Source organism: Cervus elaphus, chromosome 19 (genome assembly GCF_910594005.1).
Source record: "Cervus elaphus chromosome 19, mCerEla1.1, whole genome shotgun sequence".
NCBI classification, from domain to species: domain Eukaryota; kingdom Metazoa; phylum Chordata; class Mammalia; order Artiodactyla; family Cervidae; genus Cervus; species Cervus elaphus.
In genome coordinates this window covers 15,075,424-15,099,677 of record NC_057833.1, presented here as the reverse complement: position 1 = coordinate 15,099,677, position 24,254 = coordinate 15,075,424, and the positions used below count along the sequence as shown (strand labels likewise).

General features: G+C 33.8%; 1 protein-coding gene across 1 annotated transcript in view; it reads right to left on the bottom strand.

Moving 5' to 3' along the window:
* Nucleotides 1-211: 211 nt before the first annotated feature.
* NMD3 (NMD3 ribosome export adaptor) overlaps nucleotides 212-24,254 on the bottom strand; it is a 31,483-nt gene continuing 7,440 nt past the window's right edge. Inside the window, exons 5-16 of the mRNA XM_043874688.1 lie at nucleotides 23,435-23,515; nucleotides 22,578-22,706; nucleotides 22,040-22,130; nucleotides 14,773-14,851; nucleotides 13,990-14,086; nucleotides 11,762-11,879; nucleotides 10,285-10,430; nucleotides 5,742-5,854; nucleotides 4,867-4,939; nucleotides 3,408-3,514; nucleotides 2,043-2,113; nucleotides 212-1,609 (exon numbers count right to left, since the gene is read on the bottom strand). Coding sequence (XP_043730623.1) covers nucleotides 1,479-1,609; nucleotides 2,043-2,113; nucleotides 3,408-3,514; nucleotides 4,867-4,939; nucleotides 5,742-5,854; nucleotides 10,285-10,430; nucleotides 11,762-11,879; nucleotides 13,990-14,086; nucleotides 14,773-14,851; nucleotides 22,040-22,130; nucleotides 22,578-22,706; nucleotides 23,435-23,515 — 1,236 coding nt within the window. The 3' untranslated portion in view covers nucleotides 212-1,478. The remainder of the gene's footprint in view (nucleotides 1,610-2,042; nucleotides 2,114-3,407; nucleotides 3,515-4,866; nucleotides 4,940-5,741; nucleotides 5,855-10,284; nucleotides 10,431-11,761; nucleotides 11,880-13,989; nucleotides 14,087-14,772; nucleotides 14,852-22,039; nucleotides 22,131-22,577; nucleotides 22,707-23,434; nucleotides 23,516-24,254) is intronic.

The window sequence follows — 24,254 nt, the reverse complement described above, 5'->3', positions numbered from 1 at the left end:
ATTTAGCAAGGCAGTGTAACTGTGCACACTCTTGGCTAACAGCTTTTCTTTCAGCTATATTCCGTCATCTTGTCACAGCCTTCTTTCAACCAACAGATTTCATTACTCATAAAGACACGACATCAAAACAAGTAAGAAACACTAATTCTATCTCAGAAAACTGCAAGAAACTTAAATATGACACAAACATAATCACTTCAAGGACACAAAAAAGGGGAAGATTGTTTTTATTTTCATGCTTTTTAAAGTCTTGACATAGAAGAGATAAAGACAGACCACAGGTAAAAACTTTAAATCTGCAGACAGAAAAGAAGTCACTTTAGAAAGAACAAGGCTTTATTCATAACTTTAGGACTAAGGAATCAAATCTTAAATAGGAAAGTGTTCCACTAAGCACTTACTCAACTTCCTTATTTAGTGATATATATAGAATTTATGAGTTGGCTCTTAGTCCTGGCATGCTTAGTTATCTTGCTTATGGAAATAGGATCTTAAAACTTCATTTTCGGAACACTTTAAAAACCAAACCAATGCCTTGCCTTCAAGGATATGAAAGGTGTTTCCTATTTAAATCTGATTCATGGTTTTATAAAGCAAGATCACTTATATTATTTCATCATCCATATGCTGGATTCTAACATCCTTTTTGATGGTGATGTGTTCAATGAAACAAACTTATAAAGACAGAATTCCTTCTCAATTTGTAAACCAAAATTTTAAAAGCAAAATCCTTGTAGAGACAGGAAGACATTTTTATAACATAAGCAGCTACAACACTAAGCTGCTGGCACAGACCAAAACAATTAGGAATAAATTATTTTTTAACCTTTCAATACTCTGTTTGCTATATAACTTGTAAATATTTTAAATATACCTTCTTCTGCAACAAAAAGTAAGATTATCCCCAGCTTAACAGCTTTTGAAGATGTAAATATTACAAATTAAAAAAGGTAACCTTCCTACTGAATGTCCAATTATAAACTGAACCCCCAATTTTCCTATCCCAAGGATATAAAAGTGATCTAAAGTAGGTTAAAGTACCCTACAAGTTCATATTGAAAATGACTTTTCATATGCTCTTCCACTAAAGCACTCAATATAAAAAGAATGTAAAAGCATGTTTAGTGTTTGAAGGTTTAGGTAACCTCCAAGGAATCACAACTTGCAAGCTCTTAAACCCAGAGCTATACAGTATGTGAAAATACTAATGTCTCATAAAAAAGGCAAGCCAATAAACTTCTATTTGTAAATGGCCTAAATTTCAGTAATAATTCCATTCTCCATAATTTTTTATCTAAAACTTCAAAGCCATCAACTGTTTTCAGTTCTTCAAGTGAGCAACTGAAATAGTTGCATTTATTCAGGTTTAAAACTAAATTTCTCTTCTCTCACTGTGAAGGCATAGACAGAACAGAAAGTAAAAGTATTTTGTCCAACATCCTGACCCTACAGATGTGGAAACCATATACAACATGATCTCATGTCATCATCGATTCACCTTCGCCACCAGTAGCATCTTGAGAAATGTGAAGGTCTTCAAGCATCTCAGCCAGACTTATTCGAGGTGCTCCTTCATCGTCTGTGTCACTTTCCACAGGAATGGCTGAATCTAAGACAAAATATAAAGAGAATTTCAAATAAATACAAATATGGAAATATGCAAACACCTGCCCTCCCCATCATTACTATTTAACCATATTGTATCTGTAGCACTTATATCACATCCAGAGCAGGCATTTAAATATACATTAAATGACTGAACTTGCATAAATGTATGAACAACTACCCATTTGTATAGGGGTCAGCATACTGAGGGATCATGCTAGGATGCAAATTACATAAATGTAGCAAAGTAAACAATATTTTACTGTTGTGAAAGTTTGGGATTTTCTTTTAGGGGAAGATGGGTAAATGTTTAGAGTAGTTTTAGAACATATAATAAAAGTCGTTTATGGAATCGAAGTTTAAGATATCAAGATACTCATACTGCAGTAATTATTTATTTACAGAAGATACAACTTAAATACTCCTTATTCACCAACCTCTATAAATGTTCACATTTTTTCTAATTGCTTCATCTTCTTCAAGATCTTCAAGGAAATCTTGGTATTGCCTACAGAAGGATAAAGAAACATTTAAGTATCTCTCCTTTACCAAAAAGTGTGACGTTAATGTCTTCTTCATTTTCAGCATTACAAGGTAAGTGTGTTCCAAGTATTAAAATCCTTAATAATAACAACTGAAGGTCAAATATGGATCTTAAATAAATACTGACAGGTTTTTGAAAAATATTTTCCTTCAAAATTACCTGATTAATAAAAAACAATACACACCTGAATATAAGTGAAAGTCGCTCAGTCGTGTCTGACTCTTTGTGACCCCAATCACTATACAGGCCATGAAATTCTCCAGGCCAAGAATACTGGAGTGGGTAGCCGTTCTCTTCTGCAGGTGATCTACCTGACCCAGGGATCGAACCCAGGTCTCCCACATTGCAGGTAGATTCTTTACCAGCTAAGCCACAAGGGAAGCCCAAGAATACTAGAGTGGGTAGCCTATCCCTTCTAGAAGATCTTCCTGACCCAGGAATCGACCAGGGTCTTCTGTATTGCATATGGATTCTTTACCAACTAAACTATCTGGGAAGCCACACTTGAATATAAGGGGACATTAAATATAAGACAATGAGAAGACCCCTTCATACTTTACCCTCTCCCCCCAAAAATGTATAGCCAAGTTGAAATACAAACATTTTCAAGACTATAGATGAAACAGTCAAATATGTACTTATAGTATCTATTTAATATTATATATTTATACATACGTACTTATTTTAAACTACACTGAAACTATTTTTTTAGAAATACTGCTGTCTCCCACTCACATTTCAAGACACAACTTCATTTAAACTTTTCATTTTCGTAAATATCAATATTATTAATGTCATCCTTAAGGCCACTCTTCCAATCATCCAATAAATTTTTCTAGAACACAGCATCTTCATTTCTCCTTAAACTGAAAACAGCATATTTGGTATCAGAGAGCTGTTTTTCTTTTACACTAAGTCATTAAGTACTCATTTGCTCTCTGTGATATCCACAAGGTTATCATTATACCTTGTGGATTATACTCTGGACCCACAAGAACTCATTATATTTTGAAATGAATCATCTAGAACACCGCCGCAATTGTCAGGTCACAAATTAGGAAAAAATAACTAGATCTATGGTAAAGGTCATTATTATCTGCTCATCCTGATCCAAACAACATATTGATAAGAAAACAAAATTAATATTGAGTGCAAGAAGCAACTGTGTGCTAACTATTTCCTGATGATATAAAAACCATAAAGATTTATCAAAAGGATTTCCTTTGAGACAACATAAAAAGTATAAACAAAGGGGGACCTTTCATCATCTGTGTCCATGTTTTCTTTATCTCTTGCAAGCTCTTTCAGTTTCCAGTTCCTACGACGCTGACGTTTGGTACGGTCATAGCTCTTCTTGATTAATACCTACAGAAATATTTGCAAAATTACAAAAAATGAGAACTAAGTAACAGGACCTCAGAAGCCAATAAAATTTTTTAAATGAAAGATTATGGGACTGTCAGAAAGACCGCCAACTGATGATAGTGGTTATACCTCAAAGGAAAGGAGTACAGATCAAGCAGCAGTGTCAGAACTTTCAACGTTTTTATTAATGTACTTAATATTTTATGAGAATGCATTTAGCCTCATGAGTGTAACTGCTAAATTTACTGAAATTTTCCAGTGACCGAGACTTTTTTATACTAAAAATTTCATGTTTCTGGTGGTTTTTTCCTTCTGTTACATCGAAGTTCAGTTTTCCGCTACCATTCAGGTAAATCATTCTGAAACATTATCAAAGGAAGACAATTTGTCTCCCTCATATTCCTACTAATAAATACTTATAGACTACATATATATATTCACAACTATATATCCTGGAACAATTTCATAAAGTGGAGATAAAATAATTTCACAAAATCTTATAAGACCATTTTAATCTTCTCTTTATGACCTCTCTGAGAAATACCTATTTATAGACTTACACCTAAACCATGCTTCTATTTCCTAATTTATTAATTAATAAAAGCACAACTGGGTGATGAGGGGTGTCCTTCTTATGCCATGACTTGCTTTCTGCCCACAGCTAAAGAGATCAAGATTTATTTTAAAACATTAAGTTAAGCAAGCAGGAGATAGCCTTTCACATTTCACATTCACTGTTGCTCCTGATTCTTATAAACTCATGTTAAAATTTAACAATGTTTTTTTTCCTGGAAGTAACATCCTTTTCTAAGACTTAATGCTGTGAAGATTATTTTCAACTAATAATTATATTCAAACCTGAATGATGGTGTTAACTTTAAATGCCTTCTTAACAATACATGAGGGACTTTCCTGGCAGTGGTTAAGACTCCACGCTTCCACTGTAGGAAGCACGGGCTCGATCGCTGGTCAGGGAACTAATAAGATCTATATGAGCTGCCGCCAAAAAATGAAGAAAAAAAGCATGAAATAAACTGAGCCTAAAAGAATGAACAGAATAAAGGTCATCATTTTTAGCTGTAAATTTATTTTTGCTCTATAGATACTATCAAGCAATTTGAAACAATGAAAATTTGGTAAGAGAAAACAAAAAACTCAATAAATCTTGGATTTTGAGATTAGCAAAGAATAATTATCTTACATAAAGATTTTGCTATTATAACTTAACTGCAATTTCAAAAGAAACCTCTAAGTTTATTACTTTCAAAAAGTGTGATTTCGTGCATCTTCCCCGTAACAGTTACATTAATCCTCATCAACACAAGAAAAGGGGGAAAAATCTAAAGCCTTACCACATCTGGGACTCTATCTGATTTCATTTTGTTGACATACTCATCATTTAAGTTACAGTTGACCAAATCAAACCTGAAATGCAAACAAGGAAACAATTAATGACACACTTACTCTTTCCATGTTGTTTTATAAATGATCACCTAACAGTTCCTCCTAAGATCAAGCATTCAATATGCTTTCCCACTTCAGAAGTTGTGCGGTGAATAGGCTTCTACAGATCATAGTAAAGATAATAATGCATTCTATCTCTGAGTTTCACAAGTCATCCACTATTGCCCACCTTACCATACTCTTGTAAAAGAACAAAACAGATATCTGTCAGTCTAATGTAAGGATTCAGTTAGATGGCTCCATTTTATTTATAAACAACAAAAACAAAACATCCTTTATTCTCTAGTAAAATGAACTGAAACCCCAAGAGCAAAAGTAATGTTTAAGGCAAGCTTATTAAGTTCTGCATCAGAATGGGCTATCCTATGCCCATAAAGACCCCTTACATATATAGCTGCCATATTTTAAAAGTGAAATTTATTTTAACAACAGCATATGCCTAAGAAAAAACCACTTGCTCTCCCAAAAAACCACTTGCTCCCCAAAAAACTATACACATAATCTTATCATACAATTTCAGGGATCAATTACTCAAAATCTTGTAACAAATGACTCTAAGATAATGGCCAAAATGGAATAATTATAAGCTTCTGTCCAATCAGTAATTTAATTTATTTATCAGTAAAAAAGTGAGCCATATGGCTCCTAAGAATTCTTAAATTCTTTTTAGGATAAACAACTTTATTTTAGATAGCTCTGCTGGCTCCCAGAGAAAATCTGCAATGCTAGTGGGCAGTTTAAAATAACATAAAATAATACAAACCCCAACACCAGGTCTCCAGGATTTAGAAGATGTCCCAAATGAGTGCGACAAAAATACTGTTTATCTGTATTCATTTCAGATGTTTTCTGTACCCAGACTTCCCCGAGGGTATGCTTAACAGAGAAGAAAATGAACTCTTCAATAATCTAGGCATAACTTACAAAGCATCTCATAGAAAAGTTAAATACAAATGTTGATTTTGGTTTCTGATTTTCATTTTAAATTAGAAGTGTTTGACTTTCCAGACCTCTGAAACACTGTCAAAATTAACCAATTACTGAACTATGAGTAGAGAAAAACTCATAAGTAATCATAAAATAAATATTTTTGTTAAGATTTTATTCAAGGCTTCTAGAAAACATTAACACTGTCACCTAAAAACAGACACATATGTAGAACTTTCAAAAGAAATGTATTCACAGGGAGATCACCCAACAAACACTGAGCAAAAAGAATAAATCACGTGCGTCCGTGCATGTGCTCAATCGCGTACAACTCTCTGCGATCCCGTAGACCGTAGCCCCCAGGCTCCACTGTCCATGGGATCTCGAGGCAAGAATACTGGAGTGGGGTGCCATTTCCTTCTCCACAGAATTTTCCCAACCCTGCATCTCCTGCATTGGCAGGGAGATTCTTTACCACCGCACACCTGGGAAGCCACCTACTAAAAAAGCAGGGGAATCTTCATTTAAATACAGTAAATATCTTAAGTTACACCTTATGTTTTACACATAAGGTTAAAAACACCAGAGTTCATAGAAAATAATCTAACAATCCCAGCAGCACCACTGCCACAACAGCACCCAATCTTCATCAAATTAATTTTCTGAATGTCTACTATTTTGAGGCATAACTTTTTAAAAGAACTATCATGGAAACATCATCTCAAGTTTTAACTTTTTAAGCAAAAAACCACTAAAGGCCCTTTCCAACACAGAATTTTACAAGCAATTGTAAATGACATTTCAAATTTCCTGGCTGAGTTAAGTATAGCCATGCCAATGCCTTTTACTAACAAAAACAAACCCAGGTAAAACGGGATTCAGAGCAAAACACTAAGAATTATAGATAGCATTAAAGAATCTCAAAGAGGTAAAAAGAAGAGGTAAAGATAGAGGAAAAAAACCAAAGTTAACAGACAGGTCCTGGATTTAGGGGAAAATTGGGTGGGGAAAGAAAGAAAAGCAAACTACCAGGGAAACACTAAATTCTAACTATGTATTTCCTGAAAACAAAAAAAACATAATATCTAGCTTTATATATGTTGGAGAGGAAGTGGTGGTGTTTAAATGGTAAGTGTTTGCTCTTAAATACTACTTTCATAGTAGAAGAAATCAGACTGACATGCTTGAAGAAATACCTGATTTCAGATATTGGGGTAAGAACTACACAATGTGATTTTAGAATACCTAAATGTTGTGTTATCCCAAAACGTAAGGATGCTTTCAAAGACTAGTAAAGAAAGTCATGGCAAAGGATATAAGAATATACCTACAGCTATTAAGAAACTGAGTCAATAATTAATAATCTTTCAAAACAGAAAGCATCAGGCCCTGATGGATTCACTGGTGAATTCTAGCAAACAATTAAGGGAGATACACCATTCCTCTAGAATCTTCTCCAGATGGTGGAAGCACAGGGAACACTTCCTAACTCATTGACAAGCCCAATATTACCCTAAAGTCAATACCAGACAAAGACATTACAAGGAAAGTAAACTACAGACCAATCTCTCATGAACATAGATATAAAACTCCTCAACAAAATATAAAAGAACTGTACACCATTACCAAGTGGAATTTAACACATGTATGCAAGGCTAGTTCAACATTTGAAAATCAAGTTAATGGAGCCCATCAGTCATTAACAACAAGCTAAAAACAAACAAAAAAAAATCACACAATGATATCAATAGATAAAAAGCATTTGACAAAATCCAACACTCATTCATGATAAAAATGCTCAGTAAACTAGAAATAGAGGGGAAACTTCCTTCACTTGATAAGGAGTATCTATTTAAAAATTACAACTAACATTATACTTACAACTTCCATAAAAACTAACTCAAAATGGATCACAGACCTAAGTGGAAAACATACAACTATAAAACTCCTAGAAGATAACAAAAGAAAAAATATAGCTGACCTTGGGTTTGGCAATGACTTTGTAAGTAAAACAAAGGCATGATCTATGACAGAACAGTTGATAAACTGGACTTCATTAAATTAGAAACTTCTGCTCTATGAAAGACAATGTCAAGAGAATACGAAGATAAATTATACTGGGAGAAAATATTTCCAGAAAACACATCTGACAAAGGACATCATCCAAAATACATAAATAACTCTTAAAACTCAAAAATAAGAAAAAAACAATCTGATTTAAAAAATGGGCCCAAGACCTTAACAGACAACTCACAAAAGAAGACATACAGATAGCAGATAAGCATGAGCAAATACTCCTCATCATGCGTTATCAGGGAAATATAAATTGACAATGAAATACTATCATATGCCTATTAGGATGGTCCAAATTCTAAACATGGATAAATCCAAAATCCTGACACCACCAAATGTTGGTGAAGATGTGGAATAACAGGAACTCTCATACACTGCTAGTGGGAGTGCAAAATGATACCATCACTTTGGAAGGCACTTCGGTGGTTTCTTACAGAATTAAATATGCTCCTTGGTATTTACCAAAAGAAGCTGAAAACTCATGTCCACACAAAAACATGCAAAGGAATGTTTACAGTAACTTAGTCATAACTGCCGAAACTTGGAAGCAACCAATATGTCCTTCAGTAGGTAAGTGAGTAAACTGGGATATCAAGACAATACTTTGCATTACCAAAAAAAAGCTATTATAAGCCAAGACATGGAGGAACCTTAAACACACATTACTAAGTGAAAGAAGCCAATATAAAAAAAGACTATACAGGTACAATAGGAGAAGACCATATGACATTCTGGAAAAGGCAAAACTATAGAGACAGTATTAAAAAAAAACAAAAAAACAGTGACTGCCAGGGTTTAGGAGGGAATAGAAAAATGCATAGTCAGAGCACAGTAGGTTCTAAGGGGAATGAACTATCCTGCATGATACTATAATGATGGATACATGTCATTATATTAATACATCTGTCCAAACTCATAGACAGTACAATACTAAGAGTGAATAGTAATGTCAAATATGTAATCATTTTGTGTGATTATAACACATCAATGTGGACATAAATTGTATGTCCATAAATCTATTCATAAATTGTAACAAATGTACCACTCTTTTGGTGGGAGAAAGGCAATGACGATGGAGGAGGCTACCAATGTGGGAGGCAAGGGGTATACAGGAAATCTTTTACCTCCTCTTAATTTTGGTATGAACCTAAAACTGTTCTAAAAAAAATCTTTCTCCAGGCGATCTAGACCCAGGGATTGAACCCTGGTCTCCTGCATTGCAGGTGGGTCCTTTATCATCTGAGGTACCAGGGGAGCCCCTCTCCCACCCACCCCCACAAAAAAGTAAAAGTTATTTAAAAAAAAAAAAAAACCTTTTTTAAAGGACAGAAACTATTCTGAAGAGGCTGCTACTGGCTACATTTGAGGCAATCTGAGGAGAAGGGAGGGAGGCAGCGAGGGAAGGAAGGAGGAGGGAGAAGGCAGGAACAAAGGGAAAAAAATTCAAAAATCTCAACGGAGGTATCGGGCTATCAAACAATCAAACATTACTTGTCTCTTGATATATCACAAAAGGTACATGTATCACCTCTGAAATGTTCTGACCAAAAAAGAAATTAACCTAAATTTAAATGAGACTTCAGATCCACTTTTAAAGGAAATATAAGAGACTACAAAGCAAGTTAAATAACATCATGAGGAAATGAGAATATAAATCCACAAAATAAATGCCCTAGTTGCCTTAGAAAGTTGGTATCATAAAAAAAAAATAAATTAGAAAAAAAGAGCGGGTACTATTATTAATATTTAAGAGGTACAATATTCAAATTTAATGTACAGTCAGTCCCCAATTACGTACTGGTTTGAACAAACCATAAAAGACACTTTGGGAAAAATGAAGAAATTTGGCAAGCTATCTAGTTGATATGTATGATAATACTTTGATTATGTAGCAAATGTTTCTAGGTTTTATAGATGCATATTGAAATATTCAGTATTTAGTGATAATATATATATATTTAATTCAAAATGTCTGAAATTTTTTAAAAAGTGAAAGAGGGTTAAGCTTCTCATTTGCTCCTTCTATATGAAAAGTAAAAGAATACTTTTTCATAATAACATTTTAAGATTAAAGAGAAAGAAATAACCTACCAGACAGTATGTCTGATAGTTCTCACCACAATGGCCACGTGTTAAAAGCAGATGGCATACAAACACAAAACGCATTTTTACCTGAATGTGGTGTCAGCTTATTTGGAACCACATTTTGGAATTACTAACAAATTAAAAAAAAAAAAAAAACATTGAGAGAGGGGGACTAAAATAGTACGTCAGGATTAGAGGAAGGTGAACAGGATGGAACTTACCTTTTTTGATATCATTCCAGCACCTGCACTGCGTTTTATATCTCGGACTATGCTGCATTCCATAACAATAAACTCCTCTAGCTGTTTGGGATGGCATAAACTATTGAAAGGGTGACTCCAGAAGGTGTTCCCATCAATATCTGCAACTAAGAGGAAACACAGAACATTAAAGAACGAAAGAACTGAAGTATTTCAAAAGCCATCCAATGTGTTAACGAGGAAGAAGTCGATACAGTGACTGTGGAGCATCAGGTCAACAGAAACCAGAGTGGCAACTCACACTGCAGAGGACATCGTTTACTCCTATCCATCAACCCCAGGTTTCCCAGCGAGTCAGAGAAATACCAGGTGTCAAAAATACGAGCGCCAAAAAATTGATGCTTTTGAACTGTGGTGTTGGAGAAGACTCTTGAGAGTCCCTTGGACTGCAAGGAGATCCAACCAGTCCATCCTAAAGGAGATCAGTCCTGGGTGTTCATTGGAAGGACTGATGCTGAAGCTGAAACTCCAGTACTTTGGCCACCTCATGCGAAGAGTTGACTCATTGGAAAAGACCCTGATACTGGGAAAGATTGAGGGCAGGAGGAGAAGGGGACGACAGAGGATGAAATGGCTGGATGGCATCACTGACTCAATGGACATGGGTCTGGGTGGACTCCGGGAGTTGGTGATGGACAGGGAGGCCTGGCATGCTGCGATTCATGGGGTCGCAAAGTCGGACGCGACTGAGCAACTGAACTAAACTGAACAATGAACAAGTACCTTTAAAATAAGATCAGATCCAATCAGCTGTATAGCTGTTTCATGTGCTGGCATTTTATTTGACACATTATCAGCCATCTTAGGTGTTTAGTCTATGGGAAATAAATTTCTACCTGACAGATGTTCATCCCAATACTGCACACAGAATTTTGACTGATGAATTCTAATTGATAAGGATAATAAATGACTTTCTAGAAAATATCAAAATAAATTCAATGTTTTATAACAGAAAACTTGTATTACAGTAAACATATGAAAAAGATCAAGGAGATGCAACCAAGTACTGAGAGACACCTATCAATACAGGGTCTTCTTTTAGGTCGAATGCTCCAAACTTTAAAACATATGCTCTACACTAAAATTTGACAATGAACTTAAATAATTAGTCATAAAAAATAAAAGAGGTAAATAAGTCCAGCTCAGTAAAAATAAATGGGATAAGACTAATAAAAACTTAAAAATGCAAGGAAATTTTTCTTCAAAAAAAAAAAAAATACAAGGGCAACTTACCAAAAGTATTAAAAAATTCCAGTGTTTTAAACACTGTACAGTATTGATTTTAACTAATTTTTTAAAACAATATCACTTCCCGGGTTCCAGCACCAAAAACAAACAAAAAAAAAACCAATATTACTGAGAATACTTGATAAAATTAACATTAACAATTTATTACTGCTTTTTAAATAGAAGTGTCAAGGCAGTTTCTAAAACTTACCTTGTAGGGTATTTGGATCTATGAGGTGGATGACACTCGTTACTCGAATACACACACAAATCTGGTTCATGTTTCCCAGGCTTTGTGCCAGTTTTGGAGACAGACAGACAACATTATCCTAGGAATAAGAACTAACATTTAGTGGGAAGCAAATTTTAAGTAGGAGTCTTTGATAAACACTCATCAGTGTAAACCTGATCAAAGTGCATTTGATCAAACCAAAATGTCATTTTTAATTCTATGTATCAACAAATGGCTTAAGAGAATCAGATCATGCATAAACAGAAAATAAACTATACCCTCTTAAGATGGAGATAACTGTCTTAATAAAATGGCTGTAAAAAGTAATTTAAAGATTCTAGTCACCAAGCTGTTTGGTTCATTTCAATTTTATTGAAGTGTGAATGCTTGCTTATTACTCTGCATTAATATAGTGTGACTTCATTTACTCTCCATAAAAATTTCAGAGGAGCCGTTATGTTCCTCCTTGTCTGCATGGACCAATGTGTAATCAAAGATCTAATGCCCCTTCAAGAGCACATATGCCTATGTGTGCACCAGGACATACTAACACCGATGTGGCTATCTGTTTTTAGGCTGTTATTAAAATATAAAAGGGATCTGGATTATATTTTAAACTATATCTATTGACAATCATAGGTTCCCTCACTGCAAGGACATTCTGCACATCCTTACTGGCACCTAGCTCAGTCCATTTTTTTCCTGAAACTTACTAAGATTCTCCAAAGATTAATGGGAAAACTTCTTCACACTGTGTATTCATTCAGATACCTATATGAATCACTGAAAGCACTTAATACAAAAGGCCTAAATACGTCCTCTCACCTAGATTCACTGTTTTATTTAAACTGGGGGTCTGCAAAGTAAGACCCTGAGGCAAGTATTTGTAAATAAAGTTTTGCTGGGACACAGCCTCAGCCCTTCATTTACCTATTATCTATCGCCAATTTTGTGCAACAACAGCACAGCTGAGTAGTTGCAAAACAAACTATACAACCTAAAAGCTGCAACTATTTACTATCTGGCTGTTTACATAAAAAAAATTTGCTGACTCTGTTTGAGCCATCATTTCATGGTTCTGTACTAAACCATAATGATGACAGACTTAAAGTCTTAGAGTCACAGACCTAGGTACAAATCCTGGCTTCCTTCTGTTGTTAACTTTGGGCAAATCATCCAACCTCCCCAGGCTTCTTACTCATCTTCAGAATGATGGTATGATTTACTCCAGTTGTCATGAGACTAAACAGGTGAAACATCCTTAGGTACTCAGAAAGTACCTTTACGGAGAATGCTCACAACAAATTATAGGACTTATATCATTAGTGATTTAAACATGGACATGCAAGTTCCTATGTAGCAGAGACATCTAGGACACAGTCCTTAATACACTCTTCTATACAACAGATCCCCAATAACTATTTGTTGAATTTTAATTCATCTATATTTTTTGAAGCAGAGTTTTACCTTAGTACAATTAATGAAATGACAATTTTTGTCTTTAGAAAAAGAGATCAGATGTGCAACTACCAGAAGGGGTGGGGGTGGGGGCAAGGGGAAAGAGGAATTGGATTACCATAGTCAAAAGGCACAAACTTCCAGTTATAAGATCCATGACTATGAAGGATATAATGTACAACATGATAAATATAATTAACACACCTGTATGTTATGTATGAAAGTTGTAAAGAGAATAAATCCTAAGTTCTTATGAGGAGAAAAATATTTCCTTTCTAATTCAACTTTATATCTATATAAAATAATGGATGGTCATTAAGAAAATGATAATCTACATCTTAAGTATTATTCAGAAATTTTTAAAATCACAAAAATAATTCAAAGCTCTCCTTCCATAATATTCTTTAATTTTATCATGCCAAAATCCAGTTTGCACACATTCCACAAAGTGGCTCCCTGATAAGTAATTTCCTATATTCAAAGTTTCATAGAACTAGCATGTGTCCACTAGGACTGCAAAGTTTAAGGAGTATATGCCTTAAAAACTGCAATGAGGCCTTTTAATTAGCACACCAAAAATTTATAATTTTAAGCATGATTACTCTTAAATCTTTTTAACATGACTAAAATGTGTCAGAAATCATTAAGAAGTTATTCTAAATGTTTAACCAATCCCAGAAGGAAATCAGGAGCTAATAATTACATATAAACCAATTAAGGACATGGATTAATTAAATGAGAAAAAGTACCTTGCATATTGGAACAATTTCCACAGAAAAAGTGCTTTTGTAATTGTATGTATTACTATGGATATCCTGAGAGATCAGTCTCTGTGAGGCTTTGTATCTATTAAGAGAAAAAGTTAACCATTATAAAAAGGCAAAGGTTTTTATTTGTCTAATCTTGGGAATATAAATTTTCATTAAATCATCACTGTCCAAGGTCTGAAACAGGTTCGTGATGCCTGTTATGGTGAAGTCTCAGCTCATGCACTTCATTTATAAACTTTCACCAGTCTGACTGCACTCTATCTGTTCTCAAGCTTATCTACTGAAAACCTCCAAAACATGCCCATGGCTTAGACCAAGCAAGTCTACATATATCGTCCATTAAAAGCTACACTAATGTCCACTCCAAGTCATTGTTCACACTAACCTCACCCTTCAGTACAAACTCTACTTTTGAAAATTTCCCATTTTAGGAGCTTAAGTCCTTACGCCTCCATAAAGTTTCTCCCCAAAGTTTTTTTAACCCTCTTCTGCTTTTTTCTTATTTAAATACATTGAATCAGTGGTTCAGGACTACAGTGCTTACTATCACAGACTGAGTCTAGCTCCCCAAAGATTCTTAATGCTCTTTGGCTAATACTTCTGTTAAAAGTAGCTAATCCAACAAATGCTTACTAATTGTGTAAGTAATCCTACTATAATTTTACATATTTTAAGGTAAGTTGCCTAAGCCTGAAGAATGGATGTGACCTACGTTCATTCCCTGTTGCCTGGATTTAATCACATGTAGGATTCAGAACATACCTAGTGGGGACGGTACACTGAAGAAATTCTACCATCTTCTGAGCATGTTGTTTTGAGGAATAATAGAAATCCAGACCATCTTTTAAAGAAAAAAGTCATATTAAAGTAATACTGCAAAGATTTTCTTCTACTAATATGACTATATCACAAATAATTAAATGCATATTAAATAACTAAATTATAATTTTCTCACCATAGTACACTAGGAATGCCGTATCACTTAAGACTTGTTTGATAAAAGGATAGATTAATCAAATGCAAACAAAACAAAACAAGATTCATAACTTAAACTTCAGACAAAATTCAAGGTCAAAAGGGAAGAGAAAAATATTAAACAGAACAAAAAAGGGTATTTTATGTAATGAATGGAAGAATCCACCACGAAAACAAGAGAAATGCATGTAATAGCACAGTGCTGAGATACAGAAATCATAAACTACTAAAAAGAAAAAACTGACAAATGTTAACACATGTAATCACTGAGGGAGACCAGTATAAGACTAACAAAACCAAAATGGTCAAAAAATGAAATGTGCGGTACCAAATCACTCAGTCGTGTCCAACTCTTTGCAACCCCATGGACTGTAGCTCACCAGACTCCTCTGTCCATGGAGACTCTCCAGGCAAGAATACTGGAGTGGGTTGCCAAGCCCTCCTCCAAGGGATCATCCCAACCCAGAGATCGACCCCAGGTCTCCCACACTGCAGGTGGAATCTTTGCCATCTGAGCTACCAGGGAAGCCCAAACTGACCCAAAATAGAAAGGATACACAGAACTTGAATAACCAACTATCAAGGTTGATTTAACTGAGATTATAGAATGTGGTCCAAGAAAGAATACCTATTATTTTCAAAAAGTTGATAGAATATTCATAAAATATTCACATACAAAGATTAAATTTTAAAACTTTCATGATTCAGAAGACATTATTACAAGTAGGCACCACATATCCTAATTTCAAAACATATTACAAAGTTACAGTCATCAAAACAGTGTGGTATAGACAAAAAGGCAAGTCTATAGAATCAATCCACACATACACAGTCAACTGATCATGAACAAGTGTGCCAAGAATACACAGTAGGAAAATGATAATACCTTCAACAAATGGCATTGGGAAAACTGGATATCCACATGCAAAAGAATGAACTGAACTCTTGTCTTACATCATTAACAAAAATCAACTCAAAACAGATTAAAAAGACTCAAACGAGGACCTGAAACTGTAGAACTTCTAGAAGAAAATATGGAAAAAGCTTCATGACATCAGTCTTAGAAATGATTTCATGGATGACACAAAAAGAAAAATAAACAACTGAGGCTACATCACAGTAAAAAAGCTCACACACAGCAAAAGAAACAATCACCACAGTAAAAGGGCAACCTACAGAATGGGAAAAAATATTTGCGAACCATGTATCTGAAAAGCGGTTAATCTCCAGAATCTATCAGGAATTCCTATGACTCATCAGCAAAAAAAAAGAAAAAAAAACCTGGTAAGCCAATAAGAAATGAGAAAGGAATAAGACATTTCTCAAAAAAAGATGTACAAATGGCACAGATATATGAAAAAAGTTCAATGTTGCTAGTCATCAAGGAAATGCAAATCAAAACCACAATGAGTTTACACTTCACTGCTTTCAGGATGGCTATTATCAAAGAAAAAAAAGGCATCCTAGTGAGAATATGGAGACCCTGGAACCCTTGTACACTACTACTAAGGCAAACATAAAACAGTACAGCCACTACGGAAGACAATGCAGACGTTCTTCATAAACTTAAAATCAGAACTATCCAATGATACAGTAATCCTTCTTCTAGGTGTTTATCCACAAGAAGTGAAATCAAGATCTCCTGTGTTTATTGAGGTATTCTTCACTAAGCTATATAGCTAAGCTTATATAGTCAAGAAAATGGACATTTAGGTTGTTTCCACAACAGATGAATGGATAAATTGTGATATATACCTCCAATGGAATATTATTCAGCCTTAAAAAGGAAGGAAATTCTACAACGTGCAACAACATGGATGAACGTTGAGAACATTGTGCTAAGTGTAATAAGCCAGTCACAGAAAAACAAATACTGCATGATTCTATTTATATGAGGCACCTAAAATAGTCAAAATCATAGAGTAAGAGTAACTACGGTTGCCAAAGAGAAAGGAGAAATGAGGAGTGACTAAGTTAATGGGCATAAAATTTCAATCAAACAAGATGATTCAGCTAGAGATCTGCTATATAAACACTATACTTACTCAACTATAAGGTATTACACACTATCATACACTTAAAATTTTAAGAGGGTAGTTTTCATGTTGTGTTATCATAATTAAAAAAAAAAAAGAACGAACGAACCCATTAAGAAAATGAAAATTCAGACCAGGAGAAAATATTAACAACTCATATGTGAAAAGGGGCTTATATCTAGCATATATTTTAATAAATCGTATAACTTAAGACAAACAACACAATCAAAACTGGCAAAAATTTAAACTGCTGTTTCACCAAAAAAGATATAGAAATGATAATACAGTCATGAAAAGACAATTAAGATCATCAGTCACTAGGGAAAAGCAAATTAAAACCACAATGAGATACCACTTCATTCCCTAAAATAGCTATTTATACAAAGAAACAATAGCAAGTGATGTCAAGATGTAGAAACTGGAACCCTCAAAGACTGTTGACAGGAATATAAAACGGTACAGCCACTTTGAAAATGGCAGCTTCTTAAAAAGATAAATACAAATTTACCATACGACTCAGCAATTCTACATCTAGGTAGGCATTCAAGAAAATAAAACAGTTTAATGCTTGCTGAGAAAAAAATGGAAAAATATAGCTTTAAGTACCAGCTGCAGAGCCAATATGATACTCAGAAGAAAATTTATTAACTTTAAATCTATATATTAGAAACTTAAAATACGCTAAGCTTTCAGTTAACTTAAATAAAAAATACTAAAGAAAGTAGAAGGGAAAAAAATTGTATAGCTATGTATGGTGATGCATGTTAAGTAGACACAGGGTGATCCTTCAACAATATATACAAATATCCAATCAGTATATACCTGAAATGAATATAATGTTTTATGTGAATTTTGCAATTCTATTTCAATAAAAAAATTTTAAGTAGAAGGAGTTAGTAATAAAAACAATAAATAAGAAAAAAGTAAGACTTTGTTTTTTTAATAAAACTAAAACTATCTTTAGAAAAAACTACTATAATAGACAAAACTCTGGCAAATCTGATCTGAGTGGGGAGAGGGAGGAAGTGAAAGACGATGAGAAAAGACAAAGATTAGCAACAATGAAGAAGATATAATGATGAGTTATGGATGAGATTTAAGACACAATAAACACACATGTCCACACACACACCCCATGTTCAATTCTATGCCGAGTATGTGAAAAGCCAAATGACATGAAATTCCTTGGAAAATGCTATTAAAATTGATTCAAGAAGCAGTATAGTACCTGAAAAAAATTAACATTCTAACAAAATGATTTGAAAAGGTTTTGCTTCCTCCCTCTCCTCATACCAAACTGAATGGCTTAATGGGCTGGTTCTTATTAAACTTAAAGATGTTGATTAAATACCATGCAGAAAGAAAAAAAACTCTGACTGCTTCTACATCACTAACATAACTAATAGCAAGATTAGAGAGAACAGTTTAATATAATTATGCATGCATACGAACCAAATACAAATCTCAACAAATATTCTATTTAGGGATGAAACACAGATGGACAACAATGCCTGTTACATTATCACTCAATGCTATTCTCCACTCCTAGACACGGGGGAAAAAAGGGGAGAAAAAGAGGGAATGATACTGTAAGGGAAGAAATAAAACTATCATTGTATACAAATAATTATTTACCTAGTAAACCAAGAGTATTATGTAAATGACGCAAGAATATAATGTAAACCATTAGTGATATTAAGAAATTTCAGAAAGATCAACCTATAAAATCAAGAGCTTTCCGAAAATATCAGCAATAATGACTTAGAAAATGTAGTAAAAAACCACCATCCCCAATAACTACAAGTATAGAATAGTCTGGGGAAAAAAAGTGAGAATCATTCAAAATCTTGATGCGGGAAACAAAACTATGTCAAAGAAATACAGAAAAGAACTGAAAAAACATGATTATGCACCAGGTTGTCAGTACTTTACACAATTTAATTCTCACTGTAATCCTATGAGACAGGTGTTATTATCATCCACTCCATTTTATAGACAGGAAAACTGAGGCTCAGAGAAGTTAAATACCTTGCCTAGGGTCACACAGCAAAAACATGGTGGGAAAGAGATTCAAATTCACAAAATCTGGTTCCACAATTCATGCTCTTACTATTAACCAAGTTTTACAAAAGAATTAATAAGAGGGTATATATTATGAAGTATAATTTATACACTGTAACAAAAGCAATAAGACAAAATAAAATAGAACTGTGGGATGTGTATAAAGGAATTTAGTATATATAAGAAAGGAGAAATTTTAAATCTGTGAGTAAAGAAGAGACTACTTGGTAGGTAAGTATTGAGACAATGCAAGTTAACTTTTTGGGAAAAAGTCATACCAGGTAAGATTAAAGATCCAAAAGTAAAACAAAAATCTATTTTTTTAAAATAATCTTGAGTATAAAGATAGATTAAAGAAAGATAGAAATTCTATCCTATGTAAGATAGGAAGTCATAAGCCATAGCTATATGACTAAAATGGGATTCCCTAGTAGCTATATGACTAAAATGGGCTTCCATAGTAACTCAGTTGGTAAGAATCGGCCTGCAATGCAGGAGACCCCGGTTGGATTCCTGGGTTGGGAAGATCCCCTGGAGAAGGGAATGGCTACCCACTCCAGTATTCTGGCCTAGAGAATTCCATGGACTGTAAAGTCCATGGGGTTAAAAAGAGTCAGACACGACTGAGTGATTTTCACATGTCTTCATATGACTAAAATATGAACAGCTTAGATAAGAGAAGACATGAGACAGTATCTGCTCTCTCAGTTCACACTCAAGGGCATGCTCTATATGCTTCTCTCTGTATATAAATACACACATGAGACTGATATCCTCTGTAACAGGAAATAAATAAGGAAAAATTAGATATATAAAGAATAATTTACACTAGATAAAACAGCCAATACATATGAAAATGTTAACCCTCATTAGTAATCAAGGAAATGAAAACAGCCTTTATTTTCTTCATTAGAACAGCAAAAATTAGAAAGCCCAACACAACTGTATGCAGTACTGGCAAGTGTTTGGTGAAACAGAAATTCTCACAAGTGATGGGACTGTAAACTGGTACTATTTTGGAAAACAATCTAGTTGCACATGTAAAAATTTAACATTTGCATACTCTTGTTCAGTAATTTCAATTCTCGAACTCAGTCCCAAAGAAAAATTACTGGCTATGCACAAACATAAAGATGTTTGCTACAGTACTGCTTGTAGTAGCAAAAAACTGGAACATCTTGTAAGCCAATTAATACCAAACAACTAAATAATCAAAAACACAATGATTAACAAATATATAACCACAGAGTTAAAAATAATGAAACAGGATTATATGCAATGATGTGGAAAGGTTTCTAAATATAGTAAGATGGCAAATCACAGAATGTTACAGAACTACCTCAAATATGAGGAGAAACCAATGTTATCACATTTGCTACACAGAATAAACACTGTAATATCCTGCTTTAAGGGGCTATATCTGGGAATAACAAATGGATAAATGGGACAGAGGTCCTTTATTCATAAAAGCTTGTTTCTTTTATAATTTTTCTAATTTTTAGAATTTTAAATTTAAAGTTTTATGATTGTTTATAATTATGATGATTCTAAAAACACAGTTATAAGCAAATTAACAAAAGATTAAATTACATCAAACCAAGAACCAGTAGGAAAAAAACCAGATTTAATTCTGGATGAAAAAAGGGATTGTTAAACTTCCAGCATTTTTGGTTTTGAAAGTGACTGCAAAAGTATGTTTCAGAATGTATGCAAGTGTTTTGCTACAAAAAATTCGGTGAGGGTATTTCTGCTACAGTGATGAACAATAATCAGAATTTTCTGTTTCCTTTGCTAGAATATTAGGATCCCAATTCCCAAGTTACTCAAAACAAAGTTACTCAGAACAAAAGTACATTTTTGCCTGATGGCTAGCCACAAATAGCAGACACCATATTAAACAGGTAGTAAAGTACTTTACCTACAGTAAGTATTCAGTAAGTTTCATGTCACAGACTTTGACTATTAACCTTATGTCTACCGGTAATGCACTCAAATCAGATACAAAGTTTAAAAGAGTTTCTCCAGGTGACAAAACTGATATTTTTCCCTCCATTTAAGAGACCCCAAACCACACTTATAAGTACTTTCTTGAAGACATATGAAATAAATGAATAACACATCAGTAAGTAAAAGAGGAACTTACACTTTTAAAATAAGTAGCACAAGAATTTGGTCATTCCTTCAAGAAAAGCTATCTCTAAACCTATACTGTAACAATCAGGAAAACTATGTACATGTCCTACAACTAAAAACATTCACTTTTAGCAAGAGACTGAAGTATTTGCTAAAGAATATTTTTATTTTCTATTATTAAAGAAATATTCATCCATCAACTAGTATATGTAAGTATGCTAAACTAATAAATAATAAGTGCTAAGACAGAATACACTCTGAGGAGCCATTATGAAACTACACAAATATTTTAAAATTCCATCTTCAAGAAATCTAATTATATCATTTGTATATCACTGTTTATTATTACTGAGTTTACCCTTCTGATTCAAAGTATGCATCACAAATGCCACTAGGCATATGAAAAACAAAAATATTACAACTAACAGATCTCAAAAATAATTTCCTTTCAATAAGAAACTGAATTCTGCGTAAAACAGTTTTTGATAAATTTCTACCACTTTACATTCTGTTAATGCAGTTACTGGTTTACTCATTTGGTTAATTTAGTGTAAATATAAACTATAATAGAAAAAAATTAAAAATTTTTATTTAAAAAATTAAATTAAAAAATTAATCACATTTCAAATATTCAACAGCTACTTATGGCTAGTGGCTACCATATTAGTTGGATAATGCAGAAAAAGAACCAAGATTTTTTTTCTTCCTAACAGAAAGTTCTTTTGGACAGTCCTATTCTAGATACTATTACTAATGATAAAAGACTCCTTAAGATAGTTAAAATAAATCTGAAATCATTTCAAATGCTTTAAATTTTAACTCACCATGAATCTCTTTGATACGAAGTGTATTCTGGTGCATCCCATACTTCAAAATCAACTGTTCCAGATAGTAGAAAGTTTTTTTGTGCAAAGTCTAAACTTAAATGAGTTATTAGATCAACAGATGAAATGCAAAATAAAAGAAAAAAAAAAAGGCACCGACAGACACAGCACACTCATTTGTTAAATTTCTATTGGAGCACAGGTGCTTCACAATGCTGTGTTAATTTCCCCTGTACAGCACCGTGAAACCGCTATGTGCATACATGTATCCCTTTTGTTTTCCAGATCTCCTTTCCATGTAGGAGAGCACAATAATTTTTTTTTTTTTTCACAATAATTTTTAAAACAAAAACAATATAAAGATTATCTAAAACGTGGCAGTGATCTGTTTCTAAAGGTGAATGTCCCAAAGCCCTGGAACATCCTTGGTGCCTAAACTACTCGGAAAGAAGGGAAAGGAGGAGGCTTTACCCACTACTTATAATGGACAAAGGCAAAATACAGACGGAGGACTCACACATCACCTTTCTCTCATCACCTTTTGCCTGACTTGAACCACGGCCTTCCAGAAATCCTTAGCTTCCACTCTGTGGCAATCTCCACACATCTGGGGCTGAACTACATAATCCACCACAAACACCTGCTGAAGGATGGCACCATTCATCACCTGACAAAGAAAACAACCCAGTCCTTCATTCTTCCCTTTCTCAAAAGAAGATCCTTTAATATCTAACTCAAAATCTTTTTCCATGAAGGCTTTGAGGACATTAGTAATAAATAAGTTACATTTAATGAGTTATACTATTTCCAGAAACATATACAGGTTTAATTCATAGGATTTATTAGATTAGATTAACATTTCAAACTTACCTTTAGTTGAAGTGGTTGTAAGATATTCTTTGAAGATTTTTTATAGCTATATATACATATATATGCATGTGTGTGTGTATAAAATTCATCCTTAAGGGACAAAGAAAACTCTCAAAGAAAGAAGACATTACTTAATTGTTCCCAAACTTAACCCACCATCAGAAATCACCCAGGAAGTTTTACAGATTCCTGGATCTTACATCCAGGTGAATCCAGTTTGATTCAGTCACTGTGAGTCATAATCATCAGCCGAGTTTGAGAAGCACTGCCGTAGGTCATGTTTTTACTTCAATCTTATTCCAAATAAAAATGACTTTGAGAAAATTAACTTAGCCCACTAATCATGAACAAAGGCTGGTCTTACTAGTGACCTGATCATTTCTGCAGATGATCCAAAAGAAAACAAAAAATTAAAATTAATAATGTTATTTATTTCTCTTTAAGCTGTCGAGCCCTAATTTACCAATAGCCCCTTACTTTCACTACCTACACTTTAACCATGCCAAAAAATTATGTATAGCTTACCTCCTTCTGAATAGTCAGTTTAACTTTAAGTCTCTTAGAATGAGGCTCAGTCCAAACAAAGCTTGCATCTACAAGCCGTACCTTCAATAAAACACAAACAAAAAGAAACATAAGTTCCCTTCAAAAAAGAGAAAAAAGATGAAAGAATAACTCATGATAAAGAGATTTCACAGACGCTCAAGCATCTGTGACTAATCTACCCAACATCATCAATTTTTTAAAAAGCTATCAGAGGTATGGCAACAAAAACAGCAAGTAAAGTGAAAATCTAATGACTATATTAAAGCAACTGGTATAATTCAAGCAAAAATTAAAAAGGAAAAAAACTCCTTCCCCTTAAAAACAGTAGTTTCTCTATTTCAAAGGACACTTTTTAGGAGAAAACAAAGACCTGATGACTTCATCATCTACTAGAAAACTCATGAACAAAGGTTTCTACTTTTATTATTCTCTCTATAGTAAGTTTGTGGCTTAAAAAATATATAAGGACATTCATTCTTCAGAGGGAGTCTCATGCACTGAATACTGAATTCACAATGGTAACTCACTGCTAAATCAGCAGAGTCAGCAGAGGCCAAAAACAGTTTGCCCTATGTGACAAACTCAATGCAGCTCATATGGCTAAAACGAGTGTTTCAAGAAAGGAGGTTGGAGAACAAAAAATAGAGGTTGTTTCATTAATTTGAGCAGGAGTTTAAGTAACCTGAACTGAAGGGCTGGAAATAATAGCAGCAGAAGGATCCAAGCCAAGAGATATTAGGGAGATAAAATCTATAGGATTTAATAACAACTAGATATGGGAAGATTTTAGAATGATAGT